The 20,339-nt window shown below is 35.5% G+C and overlaps 3 protein-coding genes and 2 pseudogenes across 3 annotated transcripts; 3 read left to right on the plus strand and 2 right to left on the minus strand.

Annotated features, from left to right (window-relative positions):
- On the minus strand, positions 1 to 1,859 carry LOC142524651 (putative cinnamyl alcohol dehydrogenase 6; annotated as a pseudogene).
- Positions 1,860 to 3,083: 1,224 nt separating this feature from the next.
- Positions 3,084 to 6,903, plus strand: LOC142524722 (la-related protein 1C-like). Its single transcript, XM_075628804.1, has 7 exons — positions 3,084 to 3,716; positions 4,262 to 4,790; positions 4,873 to 5,014; positions 5,128 to 5,218; positions 5,964 to 6,035; positions 6,137 to 6,474; positions 6,570 to 6,903. The coding sequence occupies exons 1-6, from the start codon at positions 3,273 to 3,275 to the stop codon at positions 6,428 to 6,430; spliced, it is 1,572 nt and encodes a 523-aa protein (XP_075484919.1). The 5' UTR covers positions 3,084 to 3,272; the 3' UTR covers positions 6,431 to 6,474; positions 6,570 to 6,903.
- A 2,381-nt stretch (positions 6,904 to 9,284) lies between these two features.
- LOC142525069 (uncharacterized) lies at positions 9,285 to 10,130 on the plus strand (annotated as a pseudogene).
- Positions 10,131 to 11,228: 1,098 nt separating this feature from the next.
- On the plus strand, positions 11,229 to 12,787 carry LOC142525467 (uncharacterized protein C594.04c-like). The gene is made up of 3 exons (XM_075629770.1): positions 11,229 to 11,492; positions 11,599 to 11,862; positions 12,000 to 12,787. Exons 1-3 carry the CDS (start codon positions 11,274 to 11,276, stop codon positions 12,474 to 12,476), a joined length of 960 nt encoding a protein of 319 aa, XP_075485885.1. The 5' UTR covers positions 11,229 to 11,273; the 3' UTR covers positions 12,477 to 12,787.
- Positions 12,788 to 15,545: 2,758 nt separating this feature from the next.
- LOC142524869 (BOI-related E3 ubiquitin-protein ligase 1-like) lies at positions 15,546 to 17,407 on the minus strand. The gene is made up of 2 exons (XM_075629009.1): positions 16,843 to 17,407; positions 15,546 to 16,505 (listed from the first exon to the last, which is right to left on the minus strand). Exons 1-2 carry the CDS (start codon positions 17,125 to 17,127, stop codon positions 15,996 to 15,998), a joined length of 795 nt encoding a protein of 264 aa, XP_075485124.1. The 5' UTR covers positions 17,128 to 17,407; the 3' UTR covers positions 15,546 to 15,995.
- Positions 17,408 to 20,339: the final 2,932 nt, after the last annotated feature.

The raw sequence follows: 20,339 nt of genomic DNA on the forward strand, positions 1-20,339 counted from the left end.
TGTATGTATCAGAACAACTTAAAATATTCGACATTGAAAAAGTTATTTGGAACTTTTGGAATAAATAAAGATTACTTAAAGCTTTGATGATCCGTGTGCAATATCGATGACAAAACGATACTTAACATCGTTGCTTGCCAGGCGATGTAGGGCTTCATTGATCTGATCCGTTCGGACAACCTCAACGTCACATGTTATGTTGTGTTTCCCACATACATCCATCATCTCTTGTGTTTCTTTCATGCTCCCTATCATGCTTCCCTTCACCACTCTCTTCCCTATAATTTAAATTTTGTGCTAGCTTAATTAATCTGATCTCTTTGATCGAGAAAATTACAAAACATTGACGGGTTTGTGTTGCATGACGGTGAGTGCAGTCAACAGATATATACGTATGTTGTGTTTTTGGATCAATTTTAGTTAAACGTCGAATACATATGTTATTTTGACCTTGTAAAAACGAAGACAAAACTCTCAGAAAGTAAGGAAAGCTCACCAAAGGTTAAGGGGAAAGATGGTAAATCCATAGGCTGATCCGGTGATCCAACAATCACAAGCGTCCCATTCACTTTCAATAACTCCAATATGGGTCCCAGTGGATGTTTGGCTGATACTGTATTCAAAATAAAATCCAGACTCCTTTTCTTGGACTGCGCAAAATAAGTAACTATTACATTGATTGTTATCAGCAATTTATGGTGAACATTGTAATTTTCGACTACTCGACCACGAAATTGATCGTTTTCAATCATGAATCAAGAGCTAGAAGAAACCTGCATTTGATTTGCACTTGTGCTTAAGATGAAATCATCAGCACCAAATCGGTCTTTGGCTTCTTTCTCTTTAAAGGAAGATGTGCTAATTATAGTTAAATGATGCCCAAATGCCTTCACGAATTTGGCCGCAACATGACCCAGCCCTCCAAGACCAACTACGCCTATTCTTTTTCCCGGCGAGTCCACCAACTTGTCGTCTTTCAAAGGACAATACACCGTGATCCCCGCGCACAAAAGGGGTGCCGTTGCAGCCATTGGCAAATTTTTGGGCACACGTACTACATACCTTCGACATGAAAATCTCATATACATGAGTATCAACTATTCAAATGATTTTAAATTTCTAATTATCCCAACAAGTGGGATCGGAAAAAAAAAATTTCACATGGAATATTTTGTATCATTTTACCGGTGATCTGCGACCAAAAGTCGGAGTAACCCCCGTAAGTGATGCTTCCATCCCAGAACAGCCCATTATATGTGAACTGAACCTGATCGCAGTAATTTTCCTGCCCACTTGTGCAGAACTCACAGTTCAAGCAAGTAGCCGACATGCAACCCACTCCAGCCCTGTCCCCGACCTGGAAATTAGCCACATTGTTGCCCACCTTCGTTATAATCCCAACAATTTCATGCCTTGTCAAACCAAAAGAAAAGTAAATATATCACTACATTAATGTATAATTAAGCGTTGATCTTGACATGCGTCGGGTTCAAAATTTACCCGGGAATAATGGGATACTTGGTTATGCCCCACTCGTTTTTGACATAATGATCAATGTCGGTATGACATATCCCGCAGAAGAGAATTTTGATGGTAACATCATTAATCCCGTTTTCTCTAACAAATGAAAAATTAATATCCTCATGATCAATTAAAGTCTTGCTCATGAATTAAGCTAAATTAATATATATACCTGCGTTTGAAGGTGTAAGGAATGATCTTGCCCGAGGAGTCGTGAGCTGCCCACCCAGACACAGTTTGTGTGTGGTTTGTAGTCGTTTGAGCCATTAATTAATTTCACACAAAAAAAAAGAGTCAGATTTATATGCAGAACTAGATCGCCGGACTGGAATATAAACTCTGCGTAGAATAATTGATCATGATTGAAAAAGACCTATTTGTAATGGCAAGCGTACGTGCATCTCATGTATGTTGCGTGCCTCGAACGGGAAATTTTCCAAGTGAATACATGGAAATTTCTTAGTAAAAATGTGTCAAATTATTTAGCACGTAGTCAGTTTGAGGTCAACATGCGTTACTTGACAATTTGTGAAACAATTTCATAGATATATATATATATGTTCATGAAACGGATCGACCCGTTTCATACATAAAAAATAATATTTTTGAATAGATAGGGTCAAATCGGAAATTACGATCTCATAAGAGTTTTTGTTTGTCCCAAAAATAAAATCATCTCTGATCAATAAATAAATAAATAATAAAATTTGTCCGAAGAAGGAAGAAGTTTCATCCATTTTTAATGAGAAGGTAATGGGGAAGTTTGACTATTATTTATTGTATACATGTGGCTATGTTCAATGCTGAATTTTTTTGGTTTGGTTCATAATCTTTTCCTGGTACTTGTCTTGAAGGTAACATGAATTTACAAAAATATGTATTTGTAAAAGTATTTTTTAGGGTACAAGTTTCATTTATTCAACATAAATTAAAATATCATTAGGTATAATTTAGTAATCATGAATTGAACTATATTGTTGACACAATTATAAAATAAATATCTTTAGTTTTCGTTCTTTCACATGTTTATTTTATATATTTATATACAAAAGAAATTACTACGGCCAAAATATGGGAAGGGTAAATTATTTGGTAACATTGGCAGAGAAAAGATAACACGAGAAGATAAAACGATAAAGAAAAATCTTTTAATTTTGAATATGAAATATATTTATGATGATATCACGATATTCGAATCTAACAAGAGACCTACTCTTTTTTATTACTATTTCTATTTTATGTTGTTTGGTAATATAAATTATATTATACATAAATAAATTAATTATTATAATGAATAGAAAGGTTCCAAAAAACGAAGAAATCAAGTGTACGTATTTTAGTCTATAATAAATCGTTCGCATTCTTTTAAATCATTTTTTTTAAATACTTTTAATTTCACTCTAAGCAAAAATAGGAATGGGGGAAAATAATTAAAAAGAAAAGAGTATGTATATACATCGGAAATTCACTAGGATTTTGATAGGGGCAGCATTGTCATTTCATGAGAATCCTATTAACAAGGGTTTATTAAATCAAACCTTTTCAAGAAAACTACTCCCCCTCTTTGACACCGGTAGCCACCGCTGCATCAGATACTGCGCAAGGACACTACACCCCACGCACATTTTGGAGGAAAGAGTTTTCTCATATCACACAAATCCGCTGATTAATTTTGTTGTATGATCGTTAATATCTAGTGCAAGTATTTTTTTCCCAGTTTCGTGTATATTTTTTCTGGGTTTACCCTTGGAATGGCGACGGATCACTCGCCTCGTTCCTTGACAGCCGTCACCAACAGTGGAGTTGACATCCCTCATTCGGGAAGACGGAGTCTACCCTCGGCATGGGCATCGGTCGTTAGGGGCGATTCTGAACAAATCTCCTCTCCGACAGCCGCTGCCACTCCTGGGGTTTCTTCACCGCCGCCGGAGACGGATTCTGCTTCTGATACTTCCGTGGTTGAGACTTGGGTTACGGAGGCCCATCCTGAGAGCTCCGATGTTATCGGTGAAGGCAATGCGGGTCCACCTAGGAGGCCCGCTTGGAATAGGCCGGTAAACGGCGTCGTTGAGGCCGTTTCTGTTATGGGTGGAGCCGTTTCTTGGCCTGCTTTGTCTGAATCAACCCGACCTGTTCCGAGATCATCATCGGATTCTCCGAGACCCGTGTCTGATGGACCAGTCTCTTCATCTCAGGTGAAAATATTTATTTATAAGAATATAATTTTGTTTCTGCAGGATTTTTTCTTATAGGAATAATTGATACGATGATGCTTCCTATTTCTGTGGTTTCTAGATTCTTATGTTAAAATAATGCTGAATTTTCGTTCATGATATAGGATATGGGTTTTTTCTATAAATTTGAGTTTTTTTTATACTACCGTACATTTGAATATCTGTTTCCTTTATATTTTCCATATGACAACTGGTGGCTGTGTTGTATGTATTAACACTGGATCGTTTATAAAATTAATTTGAACTTTCGTTTTTAATCCTGCATAAATTAACTGGGGCATATGATTTCTTGTGTCATGTATTGTATTTATTTCTAACTCCAAAGCATGCAGCATTCAGTTTCCAGACATTTTCAAGTTCAGTCACCTTTCCTGCCATTAGTAGGGATAAATTGTTATCGATTGGTTATTACTTAAAATGTTAGTACAGATTCATTATAGTTATTGAATGCATTTTCCCCTTTGGAGGGGCATCACTAATGTTGTTTGCTTTTGTTTGGGTAATAGGCTCCTATAATATCTCCGCCACTTCGGAGACAATCTAACTCTAATACATATACTAATTCCACTGCAAACAATACAACGCCTTCTAGACCAAGATCCAGGAATCGCGGAGGAGGTGGTGGAGGAAGCTCCTCTGTAAGTGGATCATCTCAAAATAACTTTAGCCGACCGTCCCCCCCAGCACCACCGCCCTTTCCAATACTTGAAGTTCATCGTCAACCGTTTCATCCTGTGTTTGATGTGCCTGTGAGAAATGTGAGATCAGTTGGAGGTTCTCAGTCACATACAGGAAATGACCATTCTTCCCAGAGGACCAATTCAAGGAGGAGTAATTTTGGGGCCCGCCCTCGTGTAGATGGACCACACCACATAAATCATGGAGTCAGGCGAGATCATGATCGCAGAGATGTTCATTTTTCCCCTCAATATGTGCCTCCGCCGTTGGGATATATGCCACCCACCTTGGCCCCTGGTGCTCCACCATTCATTGTCCCGCAACCTATCAGAATGTTTCCAAACCAAATGGGTTTTGGTAAGTTTCTTAACGGTATTTTTGCCAAATTTTGGCTATTTGGACTTTCTATATATGTTGATGGATGTCACGGATCTTTCAGATATGATGTCTTCTTATATATATGTTCCACCCATGCATCCGGAGACCTTTCGCCCAATGCCGATGGTTCCTCCCGCACAACCACCTATGCCGATGAATCCTTTATCAAATCTGATTGTTTCACAAATAGACTATTATTTCAGGTAATTTTCCTGGAGGTTTGATTGGTAAAAACCTAATTATGACGGTGATTCTTTTGTCCTGCTATCAGTATGTCATCCATTAATTTTTCGCTGAAGTACTTGTTTTGTGCCAGTGAGGCTAATTTGGTGAAGGATAATTTTTTGAGGTCAAACATGGATGATCAGGGCTGGGTGCCCATTACTTTAATAGCCTCCTTTCCGCGAGTAAGTTGTTACTGGTGTTTTAGGTGTATGACTATTATTTATGTTCCTGGTCTCTATTTCATTTATTTATATTTGTTGGCTCATATTTTCATAATATTCATGTTGTAATGTTGTTTAATTGATCTCTTTCTATGGTGTACCGAGATTTATCACGATTCTGACTTTTAATAATCTGCCAAGGTTGCAAAATTGTAAATGTAATGTCCGTTAGATCATAAAAGGCGGTGAACCCGAATAAGATTTACTAAGATATTATTACTTCCATATAAAGCACTAGCATGTTTATCCTGTAATACTGATTTAATTTATGTTCTTGGAATTCACTTGTATACTACTCGAGTTGTGTGAGACCGACCCTTAACATTTTGGTTGCACTGACTTATAGTACTTTTGTGGAGTGCTTGTTATGATCTTAAGGTTGAACAGTTGATGATAGGTTACTAGAAGATATAATCTTTTATGCAATGTGCAAATTAACTTCTAATCTATCTGAGTCCTCCTTTTTTGACCTTTTGCTTTGGCCAATCTCTATATATGCAAGTAAAAGCCACCCACATCCTCTTAGTTTGTGCTGTTTGTTCCTTTCAACTCCTTTGATGGTCTAGTTCAGGAAATATTGTTGGCAACTGGAGGGTTATTTTGCACATTCTTCATGGCTTCATTTACATTTCACTTTTAACTATGTCTTAGTCATACAAATTGATCCAATGTACAGATCAAGGTTTGTATTATGATGTCATTTCAGGTGCAGCAATTGACTCATGATATCCCACTGATTTTGGAGTCCATGAGATACTCCGCTGTCGTGGAAGTGCAGGTTAGCTTTTATGTTGCCAGATGTATGTAGATTTTTTTTTTGTGCTGTGTTTTAAAATCCCGTACATTGTATTAGATCATTTATTGCTTCTTATTTTACAGGGAGACAAGGTGAGGAAACACTATGAATGGAACAGATGGCTAAACTCCTCTGGTCGTCCTAACCTTGATACTGGCTCGCACAATATGGATGCCACGCCCGAAAATTCTTTGGCAACATCTTTCCGAGAAGTTTCACTCAATGAAGCCTCAACCAGCGCAAATGGAGACATTAACAAGAGGGAAGGTCATACAGAGATGGTTAATGGTAGGTTTTTTTCTGAGGAGCTGACTGATCAGTCAAGGTTGGCTAATGGAGATGACACTGTGGAAGAACCCCATTCAATTATTGTATGAAGCTTTATACGAAGAAAGTTTTGACTTTTGAATATTAAATCAAGGTCAGTTTTCCTTGGACGTACGTAAATAGAAATTACGTAAATAGAAAGCTCTACCATGGAAGTAAATTTCAATAACTAACTGTCTTTTGTTTCAGGAGGGAAGTGGAGAAAATGAAATTGATGAGCATTTTTTAACTTATCAAAGTTAAGAGGAAGTGGAAGTTGAGAAGAATACCACAGCTAACGACGTCTATTGGAGACAGACTAGCTGTTTTAATTGCGAAATGGATGAAAATGATGAATTTTTACTAATAGTTTGGTACTTGATTTTTGGAAGCCTTCACAAGAATCATCAAATGAAACTTTACTTGGTATACTGGGCATTACGAAAATGATGATTGTGTGGCCAACATGAGAGCTAACTCTCCTTGATTTTGTTTCATATAACTTCTTGATTATCTATTTATAAGATGGCCGCTCTTTTTTTTTTTTCTTTCTTGTCTGTATCATCGTGTATTGTTTGGTTATGTTGCTTATGAAAACCAATTCATTATAACATATGAAAAATGACATGATATCGTGTATGTCTAGTTAGACTTTATTGTTGGAAAATTCAAGGATTCGCTGGTATTATTTCTACAAGACCCCACTTGAACCAAACCAAAGTAGATTAAATTTTCGGTTGTCTAACTGTAGGTAGACTCGATCTAGAGTTGAACCAGTTTTAACCAATTTTTTTTAAATACATCCAAGATTCTTTATTCAATTATTATTCTGAACTTCTGGGCCTCTTTATTTGTTTTTTGAATTAGTCCTTTCCACCATTGATGAAATAAGATGTATAACAACAACTGGTTGTGGAGATGGTTGAAGAATACTTGTTTCATACCTTTTTTCTTTCTTTGGGTTTACTTTTGAAACTTTCGGGGTATAATTGGATTTATGGATTTGAAGCTGATAATTTTAAATGCATAATAATAAACAATTATCGTGTTTGGATATGTTAATTTTTTAATGAATTTAAAAAATTTCTCTTTTAATAATTATAGTGTATTTTAAACTCGTCTTAATGTAAAGGCATTATTCCATAGTCTTCCTTAGATCCAAATCCTATCTCACGGGGGTTACTTACTATTTAGTGATGTGTTATGATAACCGTGTCAATCACAATGTGCTTCATTTGATTTATGTAAATTTTGAGGGTAATGTGCCAACACCGTGGAAATTGGTACGCAGCATTTGGTAAGAAAGTTTCCCTTTTGAACTTTAGTGACCATAGCCGTGCATGATGAATCTGTGGCTATAACAATATCAAGGTATGTGTGCTGTTTGGCCTGATTTTGTAGGCAAGATGATTCATATATAATTAGGCCAAGAGATCAAGAAACGCAGCACCATTAAGGAAATCTGTGTTATGTCAATTTGGAATAGAAATAGGGAATATATGATACAAAAGGAAGCCTTTTGAAGCACATGATAGTTCGATGCCTTTACTCACTTTTCTTATGCTTTTTCTATGAGTGGGTGTGGGGTTTTGATCTCCATATTATTCCACCGAGGCAATTCCATTTCCGTCGTGAACCACTGAATTCTTGCTCCTTATTGCATTGCCTCGCTCCTCCCGCTGCATGTTATACATGAGAAATATAATTATCACTCATTAAAATTTATTCAACACAATATCATAATTTTTTTTTCAGTTGACAATAAATAAGGCAATAGCAAGCCTGTATGCTAACACCTCCATATCCCACAAAAATAAATGAGAATATAAATTACTTTTCCTTATTTACGCCATTAAGGATTTAATAATAACCCATAACTTAAATACATGCCACTGTTTCTATGCTTTTTGTTATTGATCTTTCTCTCGATTCTGAACAAGTACATAAACAGCAAATCGTGGCAAGGATGTTTCTCTCTCTGCAGGACGAAATTGTCCGTATGAAGTGCTATATGTTGCAGGCAATCATTCATAAGATACAATGACTTCAAATAGAGAGATTGCAGCACTACAAACTCTTGAAAGCAGCGAACAAAATTTCGCAGCAACTTTTAAAAAACGAAGTGAAGTATTATGCAGCAAGATGGCAAGAAGAAGTGCAGCAAAATTGGCAAGAATTGCAGTGAAAATGGATGAGAGATTATTTAAAAATGATCCCCGGATGCGCACAAGAGAAGCCACTTTTCGGACCGGATGCGTAGAAAAGTAACAACTTTTAGGACTGGATGCGTAGAAGAGTCGCAACTCTCTGCGTGTAGTGAAGGGACACATTATTTGGTGCAAACAGTAGGCTGGAATAGACACAACCTTCGAGAAGGGACGCACACACTGTTTCGTGTGCAAAAGGGCAGTGGGAGACGCGCTGGGGCTGATGCACGTCCGGTTATGTCTTTTTCGCTTCAAACCAGCAGGAGGCGCGTTGGGGCGACACTTCTTTCGCGCGCTTGATTGGGCGCCCCAGCGCGTCTGGTTCTGTGCATGTGCTCCAAAAGGAAGCAGGCACGTTGGGGCGCACATATTTCCCACACTAGCGCAAGTGCTTCTGTCCGAATGCATCTGCGCGCGCTGTAGCGCGGGTGCTTCTGTTAACAAAATTTATTTTTCAAATAAATTTAATCCAAAAAGATGCGTGTGTGTTTCATCGAGACACAGCCTATCAACGTTTTCTCCTTCTAAAAACTTTTGATACCCCTCGAGGCTCAAACCCTTAGCTCAACTTGGAGCTTATAAAGGAGACCAAGCTTGTTTAATTTTTCCACGTGAGACAACTCTCACTCACTTTTTCATTCACCACTCTTAATTCTTCATTTAATTCTTCATTTATCCAACACTTTTGTCGATTGATAAGCAGATCATACAACTTACATATTCTTTGGTATTGGGTCGCCGTTTCTATTTCCTGATCAAGTAGGTTGGAGAAACCTCCCCTACTCACAAAATCAAAATATATTTAACACAATATTAATATTACGTCCAGCGGTTATCCAGGAGTCCCGTGTTCGATCCAAGCAATGGAATTTAAAACCATCTTATAATCGTAGCCAGTTCTTAGGGACAAAAACGTAAAACGCCAAGCTCGTGATTTCACCCTTGAGAAAAGGTTGAATTTGTAATATAAAATGTGCTATTTTTATTTGCATGCCTACGTCTACGTAGAGAAGCATGGCTGGAAAAGATACAAAATCTGTTGCAAAAGCAGTGGGAGAATACCAGTATCCATGGACAGAAAAGTTGGCAAAATACAAAGACGAGCTTTCAAAGGGCGTATGGGGTTACTGGGAGCATGGGGCTTGGAAACCTCTCGGTATCAGTGCACGTCGCCGAGCTAACCTCCGCAAGGAAGCCCTTCTGGCTGGAGCAGATCATTGGCCCTACGATCCAGAGAGGTAGGAGATGAAGACCAAAAGGAAAGGACATAAGGTTCATAGGTTGGCTGCTGAAAAAAGAGAACGTACAGCTGAATGATGAATGGAAGCCATGCCTCAGATGTTGGCGGACTATAGGAAGAGAAAGTGGGAGAGATCTGTTCAGGAGTGCGTTCGATTTTAACCATTCTCACTCCTTTTGGTTGGCTAGCTATGTCTTTTTGGTTTAGCATTACGCTGATGTTGAATTTTTATTCAAATGTGTCGTGTAAATAATTGTTGAGGCTTTACCGAATAACTATTAGAAATGATGTCTCGAGCTTGGCAATGTTACTGATACAACTAGTTTGATTAATTAAGATCAAGCAGACTCACATCATACATACTTGGTGTGTTTAAATATAATTTTCATCGATAAAAGAAATCTCAGAATTATATAGTAAATATGATGAATATGAGGACAATCACTTTGAAACGCCATTATGGAAAATAAATTTTCGCAAACATTTCTTATTATACTTTCGCAGAAAGTGAAGAGATTTCATAAACTTTACAGCTATAAATTAATTTTAAGTCATCATTATGCAAACATGAAGCATGCCTCCAATAATTACTAAATACAATTATTATAGGCCACTAAACACAAAGATATAATTTACTACTCCACGCCTTCAACACCCCCGTACTTTTTGCGCCAAAGTTTGCATGCTTCGACGCCGATTCTTCAACTTTTGCTAGCAATTCAATGATTAGGTTGCATTCTTTTGAATTAGTTGCATTAATAGAATAAAGGTGTTTCATACTTTTTAGTTTATACATAATTATGAATGTTATTCCCACCCCATTTTTAAATATATATAATTATTAAGTTGCATACTTTTTAGTTCCTATAATTATGTATACTATATTATCAAGTGTGAGGCTCTTAGAGTCACTATTTTAGATGACACCAAAATATTTAATTACATAATTACTCTTCTTACCACACTAAAAACCTATTCAAATCACTCCAAATTTTACATAAAAAAAAATCTAAACAAAAACTTCGCTTTTAAATCGAACTACTCTTCTAAATTGAAAATAATTTCGTGTTAATTGTTTAGTATTATTTGATCAAATTAAAAATAGTAATAACACATACAACATGTGTACATCTTTTACTAGTATATATATACATTCCACTTCATAAATAAAACTATTCCTATTTTCTTCGTAAAATAAAATATTAATAGTTAAAAATGGAATTAAAATAATAATGACATACCATAATCATAATCGTTAAACTATTAGGCCTTATGTGGGCTTAAATCGATATTAGAATTATTTTTTAAAAAAAATGAATTTATGTATTGATATTTGGTGGATTGAAAAATAATATACGTTGAATTTTAGTTCAAATTCTTAAATTTGTCACTCATTTTTGCAAACGTCGAGTCCAAATCAAATGCTTATATATTGGACTAACACCTCGAGATCGATCACATACGAACATGGCGGTAGCGAGTAGTAACTTGAAAAATGCGCTGATAGCGGTTGCCGCTCCTTTACCTTCTATTCTCTTCTATCTTTCCTTCCTCCGTCAATCCAATACTCTTTCTCCGCTCTACGTTTGGTGTTATCATCACCCTCTCCTGTTAGCGTTCGTTCTCTTCTTCCTCAACATCAGCCTTCTTTTCTGGGTTGTGGGACTACTCCAAAATAGCCACTGGGTGGGATTTTTTAGTTCATTCATCCTTGCATGCAATTATGAGTGATCATGGTTTGTTGTTTAATTTGTTTATGGTGAACTGAATTAATGTAAATGGGCTGTTGCAGATGATAGACTTGTACTGGACGGCGATACCCGTGATGCTCGTACATTACTTTGCGTCTCACCCGTTGGCTGAGAGTGACGTCTGGAGGTCCAGGCTGGTGATCTTTCTGACGTCGGTTTGGTGCACGAGGCTCAGCCACAGCTACTTCCGCCGAGAAAGGTGGCAGTTTGGTGTTCGAGAAGACTGGAGATTTACTGATATGAGGCAACAGTATGGGGAAAACTGGTGGTGGGCTTCTTTATTATCTATCTACCTTTCGCAGCAGGTGGATTATATTATCCGGTTTCTTAATTTTAATGCCATTTTTTATTCTTTTGCGGTGGATTTGTTTAACTGTGATGTACTGCTCATGTATTGCCATAATGGAAATTGATGTGATATTTGCAACTTCTGCTGCTGCAGGTTTTTCTGTTGGGTAATTGCTTGCCTTTGTATGTAGTTCACTCAAAAAACAAGCAATTGAATATCTGGGATTTCGTTGCTGCATCAGTGTGCTTGGCTGGTGTAACTATTGCATATTTTGCAGACACGCAACTTCACAATTTCGTTACTAGAAATGACAGGTTGAAACAACTTGGTCAGCCTCTAGTGCCGATTCTTGATGAAGGCTTGTGGTATTACTCCCGACACCCGAACTATTTTGGCGAGCAGTTGTGGTGGTGGGGACTTGTGATCTTTGCCTGGAACTTGGGTTGTGGTTGGACTTTTTTTGGTGCACTGATGAACAGCTTGTGCCTCGCGTATGTCACAATTCTAGTGGAGCAACGAATGGCGAAACAACAGCACAGAGCGGAAGCATACACTCGCTATCAAAAGGAAACATCGGTCTGGATACCCTGGTTCAAGAAATCATTAGCAAGAAAGGAGAAGGAAATATGATGCATGGCTTTGTGTGACTGTTAAGAAAAATAGTGCCTTTTGGATGTTGGCCCCAAACAAAACTTTCCCAAGTGTTCAACCTTAATTTGAGTGTATGAGGTCTAGAAACAGTGATATTACCGTACGTATATTGGTCCTAAGAGACGTGATCAAGTGTAATACAATGTATATGTGTGTCTATTTAGTGCTATGCATGTGGATGTGGCCAGCAAAAATATTCTCATTCAGTCTGTGCCCCCAGGTAGGTATCGGCTGCTGATATTGATTTACCGAGTTAATTCTTATCGAACAATATCAAGCATTCAATTTCATGAGTTTCATGCCAATATAGTTTGAAAGCAGTAGTCTTTCAGAGTAGTATCAAAAGAGGACACACCTATCCTACAAATTTAGCTTAGTACATGAATCACTAATCCATTTTGACACATAAAATGGCACTTATAAATTACTAGCACGAAGCACGTGCAATTATATAATAAAAATAAAAATTTTGATTTTTAAATAAATAATTTGAATCATTTTGTTATTTATGTGAGTTTAATTTCTTGTTATATTAGAGGAATAAATTAATTAAGAACTTATATAATTTACTTGCAAAATTTTTGTCAAATTAAAATTCAGATTGTTAATTTTATGATATATAATAAATTATAATTAGCATAATATATAGAATCAAATGAACTGAAATAAATTTTAAAAAATATATATCCAAACACCACGTATAAGAAATAATAAACTAAAAATCAATCAAATTGTGGATTTTATCAATACATAAATCATAATTACATAAATTAAGCACACTAACGATTATTTATCAATTTAAAATATCGTGAACTTCATATTATTATATACTTATCATGTTATTCTACTTATTACATATATAATTAATTTTTTCATATTTCTTCTTGTGATACTATAATTTATTACTTAATTAAAAAATGTACTAAAAATATAATTACAAATTTGTATTAAAATAATAAAATATGATGTAGAGAGAAAATTAAAAAGATAAAACATTTAAAGGTAGTATAAAGATGAATTGTTTGGAAAAATTAATTAGGAGTTATATTTTATTATTGAAATGATATAAATTACTACAATCAATGTGATTGTAGTGATAATTATTAGCAATTTGTTAAAATTTACATATATATCCTTATTGAGTTTTTGGTTTTTTATTAATAAGGAGGACATTTATGTCTTTTCACAATTAGATTGGATTGGAAAATAAATCAATTATCCACACCTTTTAAAAATCTATACTATATATTTTATAATGGGTCATTTCATTATACATATAACTCAACTTTATTTCTCTCACGCTCGTTTACAATTGAAAAAATGCACACATTTATATATATATATATATATATATATATATATATATATATAATGAAATATTGTTTTTTTAAAATGAAATCTGACATAATTAAATTAAATAATATAACGAAAAAAAGATTATGTTCGTTCACAAATAAAAAACTTTCCAAGTATCCATACTTTTACAGGTATATAGATATAGATAGATTTCACATATGTTACTTGATAATGAAAATAAGAAAACATGTGAAAGGTAATTATTTCCGTTCACAATTGAAAAACTTTCCAAGTATCTACACTTTTATAGGTATATAGATATAGATACATAGTACACTTCCAAGTTGTACAAGTCGTGCTTTTCCTTTTCTGACTTTAGCACGTAATAAAGTTGTAGCTCAACTTGAAACTGTGTATAATTCAAGTTTTAATATATTGAACCGGTTCAACACGTTCTGAACTCGTTCCGGATCCGGTTTCGACCTAATTCCGGCCCATAAATTTAAAAAATATATATAAAAAGTTTTTTTAAAAAAAAACCGTTGGCCCAAAGGCTGCAACATGCAATGAATTTAGTAGACGGACACGGAACTCAGAACTGGCTCTATCCGGACCGAATCCGGCCTAAAAATCATCGAACTGGTCCAAGATTCAGATTAGTTCCAAGATCAAGCTTGGAACCGGACCGGTTCAGAACTTGTTTCGAACCGATTCTGGCTCCGGTCCAAAACCGGAACTGACAAACCGATAAGCATGCCTATGGTGGTTCATATACTAAATCACATTCTCAACAAATCATGGTAGAGGTGAATGGAAGTACCCCAAAAATGAAAAGGACACTTTGAATGTAAGAGTTAAAGCTCACTATTTAAGTTTTCCACCTTCTGCTGTAATTATCACCTTCTACTTTTCACACAAGTGTAACAACAAATTTTGATTCTCATTCAAAATTTGCATTTTCTGAAACAAATTTTAGAATCAACAAATAAAGCATATTACAGAATCTCCCGAAAAAGAGCACATTGCTTGAGAAGAGTACAAAATTATTCCACAGTGCACTCTGCTTTTGGTGCCCTTTTACCAAAATGTTAAAAGATATCAACAAAACAGTAACAAATTTGTCCCCATTATTATTACTGCACTCCCCTTTTAATCAATGAATTAAAGTTGTTTGGTCGCAGTGAATCTTCCGTGCTGGAGGTAGAGTCCAGTGCAGGCAGTGGAGGTGCCAGATTCAAGTACTCTGCCAAGCTTCAGTCGAGGCAGTGTAGCTACTATTGGCCGTTTCGTTTCAACACTGCCACCTCCCGAATTTTTTTTTATTACTGCATAATAATAATAATAATAATAATAATAATAAAATGGCTAATTCAATACCACCAAATGGGGCGACTGGCCGTATGACGGGTCAAATATGTTGGCTTTCCAATTTTTTATTTTTATTTTTTAAAATTTTTATGTTATTATATTTTATTATATTATAAATATAGAAATCAGAAATGATTTATGTAATTTTATTGCGCATTAGTATTAATTTTTTATCAATAAAAAAATATATTATTACTCAACAACATAAATACAAATACATTGAGCTTCTCTAGACAAATTACAACAAAAGTTAACTAAAGCAAACAACCGCTAAAATACAATCACATCACCGCATATTGTGTTTTGGAATATAGATTGCAAATACATCGATAAACAAGTAATTTAATTTTGAAGAAATACTTATCCATATCAGCATCTTCTCCCTCAAACATCTTCACATTCATGACAGGCCAACGTTCTTGCCTAGGTGATCATCTAAGTCCGTCGAAAAAGGGTTCTTGAACTATTTGATAGCACTTCGAAAGTTTGTCATGGAATATTTCTTCCATAATGTATTTGGTCTAATAATCCTATTGCAATCAACATCTTATGATTTTATACCAATACTTCGACAAATCTTGATAAATATCTTTTTTCGCTCTTATTCTTGGATTTTATCCCTTTCTCCTACAAAGGATTGAGTTTATTGATTTATAGGCACAGATTCTTTCCTACATATTTCAGAAATTTATCACATGTCCATTGAATTTGGGTCAATGCTACCACAAAAATCTTGCGATATTGAAGTCCCACATTACCAAAAACAAAAGAAAATATCCAATCAGTTCAGTTCAGTTCACATCCACCAATTTCCTTTTCCGACTTTTTCTTGGTTCAGAATTTTGCAGGCTTCTGTAGACCTAAGAACACCTCTAAACTCGCCTCTTTCACTGCTCCACAGACAGGACAGTGCCCCAACAGTGGCTCACACGCCGTGCAGCAACACAGGTGCTTGCAAGGGAACAACACAACACACGATCTTCGAGCTTCGCATAATTTGCAAACAATCTTTCTACCCTCTTCTTTTGTCCTTTCCATCTTCTTTGTGCTGCTGCTGCTTGAGGAAGAATCACAAAGCGAATACTCTTTCAGTCTGAATTGTTTCAGCTGGTTGTTTAGGTCAGAAACAATGGCTTCTTTTTCAGTGGCCTTTGTCTCCCAGGTTTTGGCTTCCATTTCTGCTCTTCGCAGGAAATCTTGGAGCTCTATCGCTTTGTTTCTTGCATTGCTTAGTTGTTCATCTTTTTGCTGAATTATGAACTTGACTCTGGATTCGTAGTGCTTGTGTAGCGCAACAGCTTGTTTCCTAGTGACTTCTTGCATGAGTGATCTCAAGTTCTGATTCTGTTTCATGCATCATATGTATATATAAAACAAGAATTTTATTAGATTAAAGTGATGAAGATTTTAGCTAACGAGGTGGTCAAATTAAAATCTGAAAAATATAGAAGAGAAATTATAAATTAAACTATTACAATATTAAAATATATATATATATATATATATATGGGATCGACCGGTCTATAAATAGTATATTTGCTACAAACATACAAAATCATCTCTTATTGTACGAAAACCCCATGCAACTAATATTTCTATTAATCTTTCAAACCAGAACTAAATTTCTCTTGATAAAATAATTTTTTTCTGAAGAATGAGAAATATAGTTTTACTTACGCACCTCCACCTGAAGAAACCAATTCATTTCGAGGTTTTGCCTCTCAGCTTCAAAGGACGAACACTGCAGGAACTCCATAGACACTGTGTCGGAGCAAGAAGCAGCAGCTTGATTATCACAAGAACCTAACACTGGAAGCACAACTCCTCTCCTCTGCACATCATGACCTTGTATATCTTGAAAACAAAGCCCATCTTCAAACCCCATAATCCATTCCTGCGACCCGCACCCGACGAATGATCCATAACCCATATTCTCCAAGGGCCAAAAATCAGCCCGAACAGCCATATATAATACTCTCCCTCCCTTTTAACCCCCAGCAAAAGCTAAACAGAATCAAGAAAGAGGCAAAACAGGAGCTGCCCTTTTGAAAAGACAAGCTCCTTTTGTGGATAGAAGTGCTAAAGTTGGTACTGCAACATGGAAACAAGATGGAGTAGGTTAAAAGCTAGAAAATTGATCTTTTCTTGTTACATCAGAAGAGACGCATGACATATACTTTCTCTTTAAAACCATATTTATGAGAAATGGGCATAAATTTTGGCTGATTTCTTGCTTTAGGAAGTGGTTTTTGTGAGAGGGAGTAGCATGAAAGGAATCTTTCTTGGGTAAGGATCTGTCTTTATATAGAGGTTTCCATAAATGTGACAAGTTTTAATATCCAAGGGGGATTAAATTACTATGATGTAATTAGTGATCGACCATTAAATGGAGAAATAAATATACTGGCAGAAATGAAAACTTTACTGGGCTCTCTATTTCTTTATAAATGATGATGACGACTAAACAACAAGTCAGTTTAAATCTTTTGTTTTTTTATCTTAAAAGAACCAATTTTCAAAATATTTGTAGAAACAAACTTGTTATTAAAATCGTTTTCTTTATTAAATACAAGGTGGAGATGGCAGAAAAGAGGGGGAACGTGGAAATGTACAAAATCAGATAAAGATTAGGTGCCCCCTTAACAAAATTAAAAGAAAAGGGAGACGGACACATGCAGATTTTGTGACAGCACTGTTCACTATTCGCCATTCACTCCGCAGTTACTGTACTGGCTCTGAGGTTGGTTAGCCATTGATGGGCAATTTGCATTTTTATTATATTCTATTCTTTCTTTCTTTTTTTCCCTAAAATTATAATACTGATTATTTACAATTCATTATGTGTAGAACTGATTGCAAAAAGTTGGAAAGAAATAGAGTTTTATCAAGCCTACGATTTTTTTCTCTTAAGAGTTGTAGACTCGTAGTCTTGAGCTGACTGTCACGTTCCGAACCCGAGCCCGCACCTATTTGACTGCACATTGAGCCCTTATAACAACTAATTGTATTCATCGTCGCTTTACGAAAATGATTAACTCAAGTTATAATCTTTAATTTTTAAGATATGAGATAAGGAATATCACAATCACTCATATTTCAGAACGTGACGTACTCGTCACGGCCCGACCCCTCGCTTTACGAAAATAATTAACTCAAGTTATACTATAGAAGTACATTATAAGCCTCATTATAAATTCATTTTAAATCTTTAATTTTTAAGATGTGGGAGTAGGGATATAACATTGACAGTATTGCATCCTAGTTTTAATTAATTATTGGAAATAGATATTCACGAAAAATAATTTTCAGTTTTATATAATGGTGTTGGAAGTGGGGATTCTAATATTTTTTTTTTTTTTTGCATTTTAGAGGTATGTGTTCATTGGTCGACATGACTAACAGATTGAATTAATCTGAAACTGACCTGAATTTAGTTCGGTTTATTCACATTCGATCTGAAATAAATGTAATTGATTCCGAATTGAATCGAGTTCAATACCAATAGTGAATCGGATTGGGTTGCTTCAAAATGATCCGGAACCATTTCAATGTGATTCGTTTGAATCTGATACCATTAGTTCATGACATATTATATCAAATAGCATGTACATTACCCATATTGAAACAAAGTGTCACTGAGATTATAAAACACCAGCATGATCAAATTGAAGGTGCATGGCTCGGTAATTGAGTGTACTGGATTACCCACACCAGATCATATATCTGCTCACCAACAGTTAGAAGGTGGTTGCTGGACTCGCTGACGAATATAAAAGAACCATTCCAGTTGGCACTCGAAGATGAGATACGAAAAACTGAACTCTAGGAAAGTTTAAGGTCCACAAAAATCAAGATGTTGGCTCAATAAAATCGAGACTACAAAATCAATAAGAGATAACTCTACACGATGTCAAGTATGTACCTGAATTAAAGAGGAACCTCATATCTTTGGAAGTCCTAGAACAGACTGGATGTTCATTTAAGGTATAACAAGACAAACTTGCTAATATTCAAGCCATCATTATGGAATTCAACAACACACTTTGATAAATAATTAACACATGCTTTGAGTTAGTAAAAAATGATTCGTTTGATTATGAAAGCAATGATATTTTATTTTTTGTTTTCTTCCTTAAACTTCACATTTAAATATTCATTCATTTTTCATTTCAAAATTACACCAAAATACAAAATCATCTCATCTACAATCACAAGTGTAGAAGTGAAATAGAGGATTTAGGGTGAGAGTTCTTAAGGAGTATGATTATTATTGAGAAAATAAGTGTTAAAATCAGAGTGTTCGGAATGAAATAATTTATATTCTCAATTCTCTTGCCTTCTTTGTTATTAATAAAGAAGTGATCTTCTTGAGAGATTTAGAGTGAACATAACCCAATTTTGGTGTGAAGCATTATAAATATTGATGTTCATCTTATTCAATTGTTAATTTCACTTGTGATGTTCCACTACGATGTTACCTTGTTTGGTTCTCTAACATCTCAAGAATTAGTATCCAAGCGAGGTTATCAAATACTATAGGAAGTCCTCCTCTGCTCTGTGGTTGCAGCTTAATCTGAACTTCCACATCAGAAATACTTTTTAGATTGTATGAAGGAAGTGGTTATTTTGTATTCAGTCTTTAACGATTAATTTGTTGGTAACAGTCACAAAATATAAAGGTACGGACAAGCAAGATGTTTAGCCTTAATGGCTCTAATTATCAACTTTGGAAAAGTAAGAAGACGGATTTTATATTCGTCACCAAGATGCATCTATCGGTGTTCATAGAGTCTAAATCAAATGCTGAATGAAACTTTGTACACGAACAAGTCTGTGGGTACATGCACAAATTGCCGATTACAATGTGTATAACAACATTTGTAACGAGACACATGCTCGTATGCTTTGGACGAATTTGGAGACATTATGCCTCCAAAAGTGGCAACGAAAATTGTTCTATTTGAGCACGCTTGTCCAGGTTTGATACAAAGAAGAAATTCTTGTTGCATATCATATGAACGAGATTCAAGGATTCGTGGAGCAGTTATCAAGTATGAGAATAAAAATTGATAACGATGTTATAGCTCTGATTGTGCTAGCTTCATTACCAGAGTCTTGGGAGACTCTGAATGTATCACTCATTAACACAGTACCAGGAGGAGCCGTGAGTATGGATTT

The sequence above is a fragment of the Primulina tabacum genome, chromosome 14 (genome assembly GCF_025594145.1).
Source record: "Primulina tabacum isolate GXHZ01 chromosome 14, ASM2559414v2, whole genome shotgun sequence".
In the NCBI taxonomy this organism is placed as follows: domain Eukaryota; kingdom Viridiplantae; phylum Streptophyta; class Magnoliopsida; order Lamiales; family Gesneriaceae; genus Primulina; species Primulina tabacum.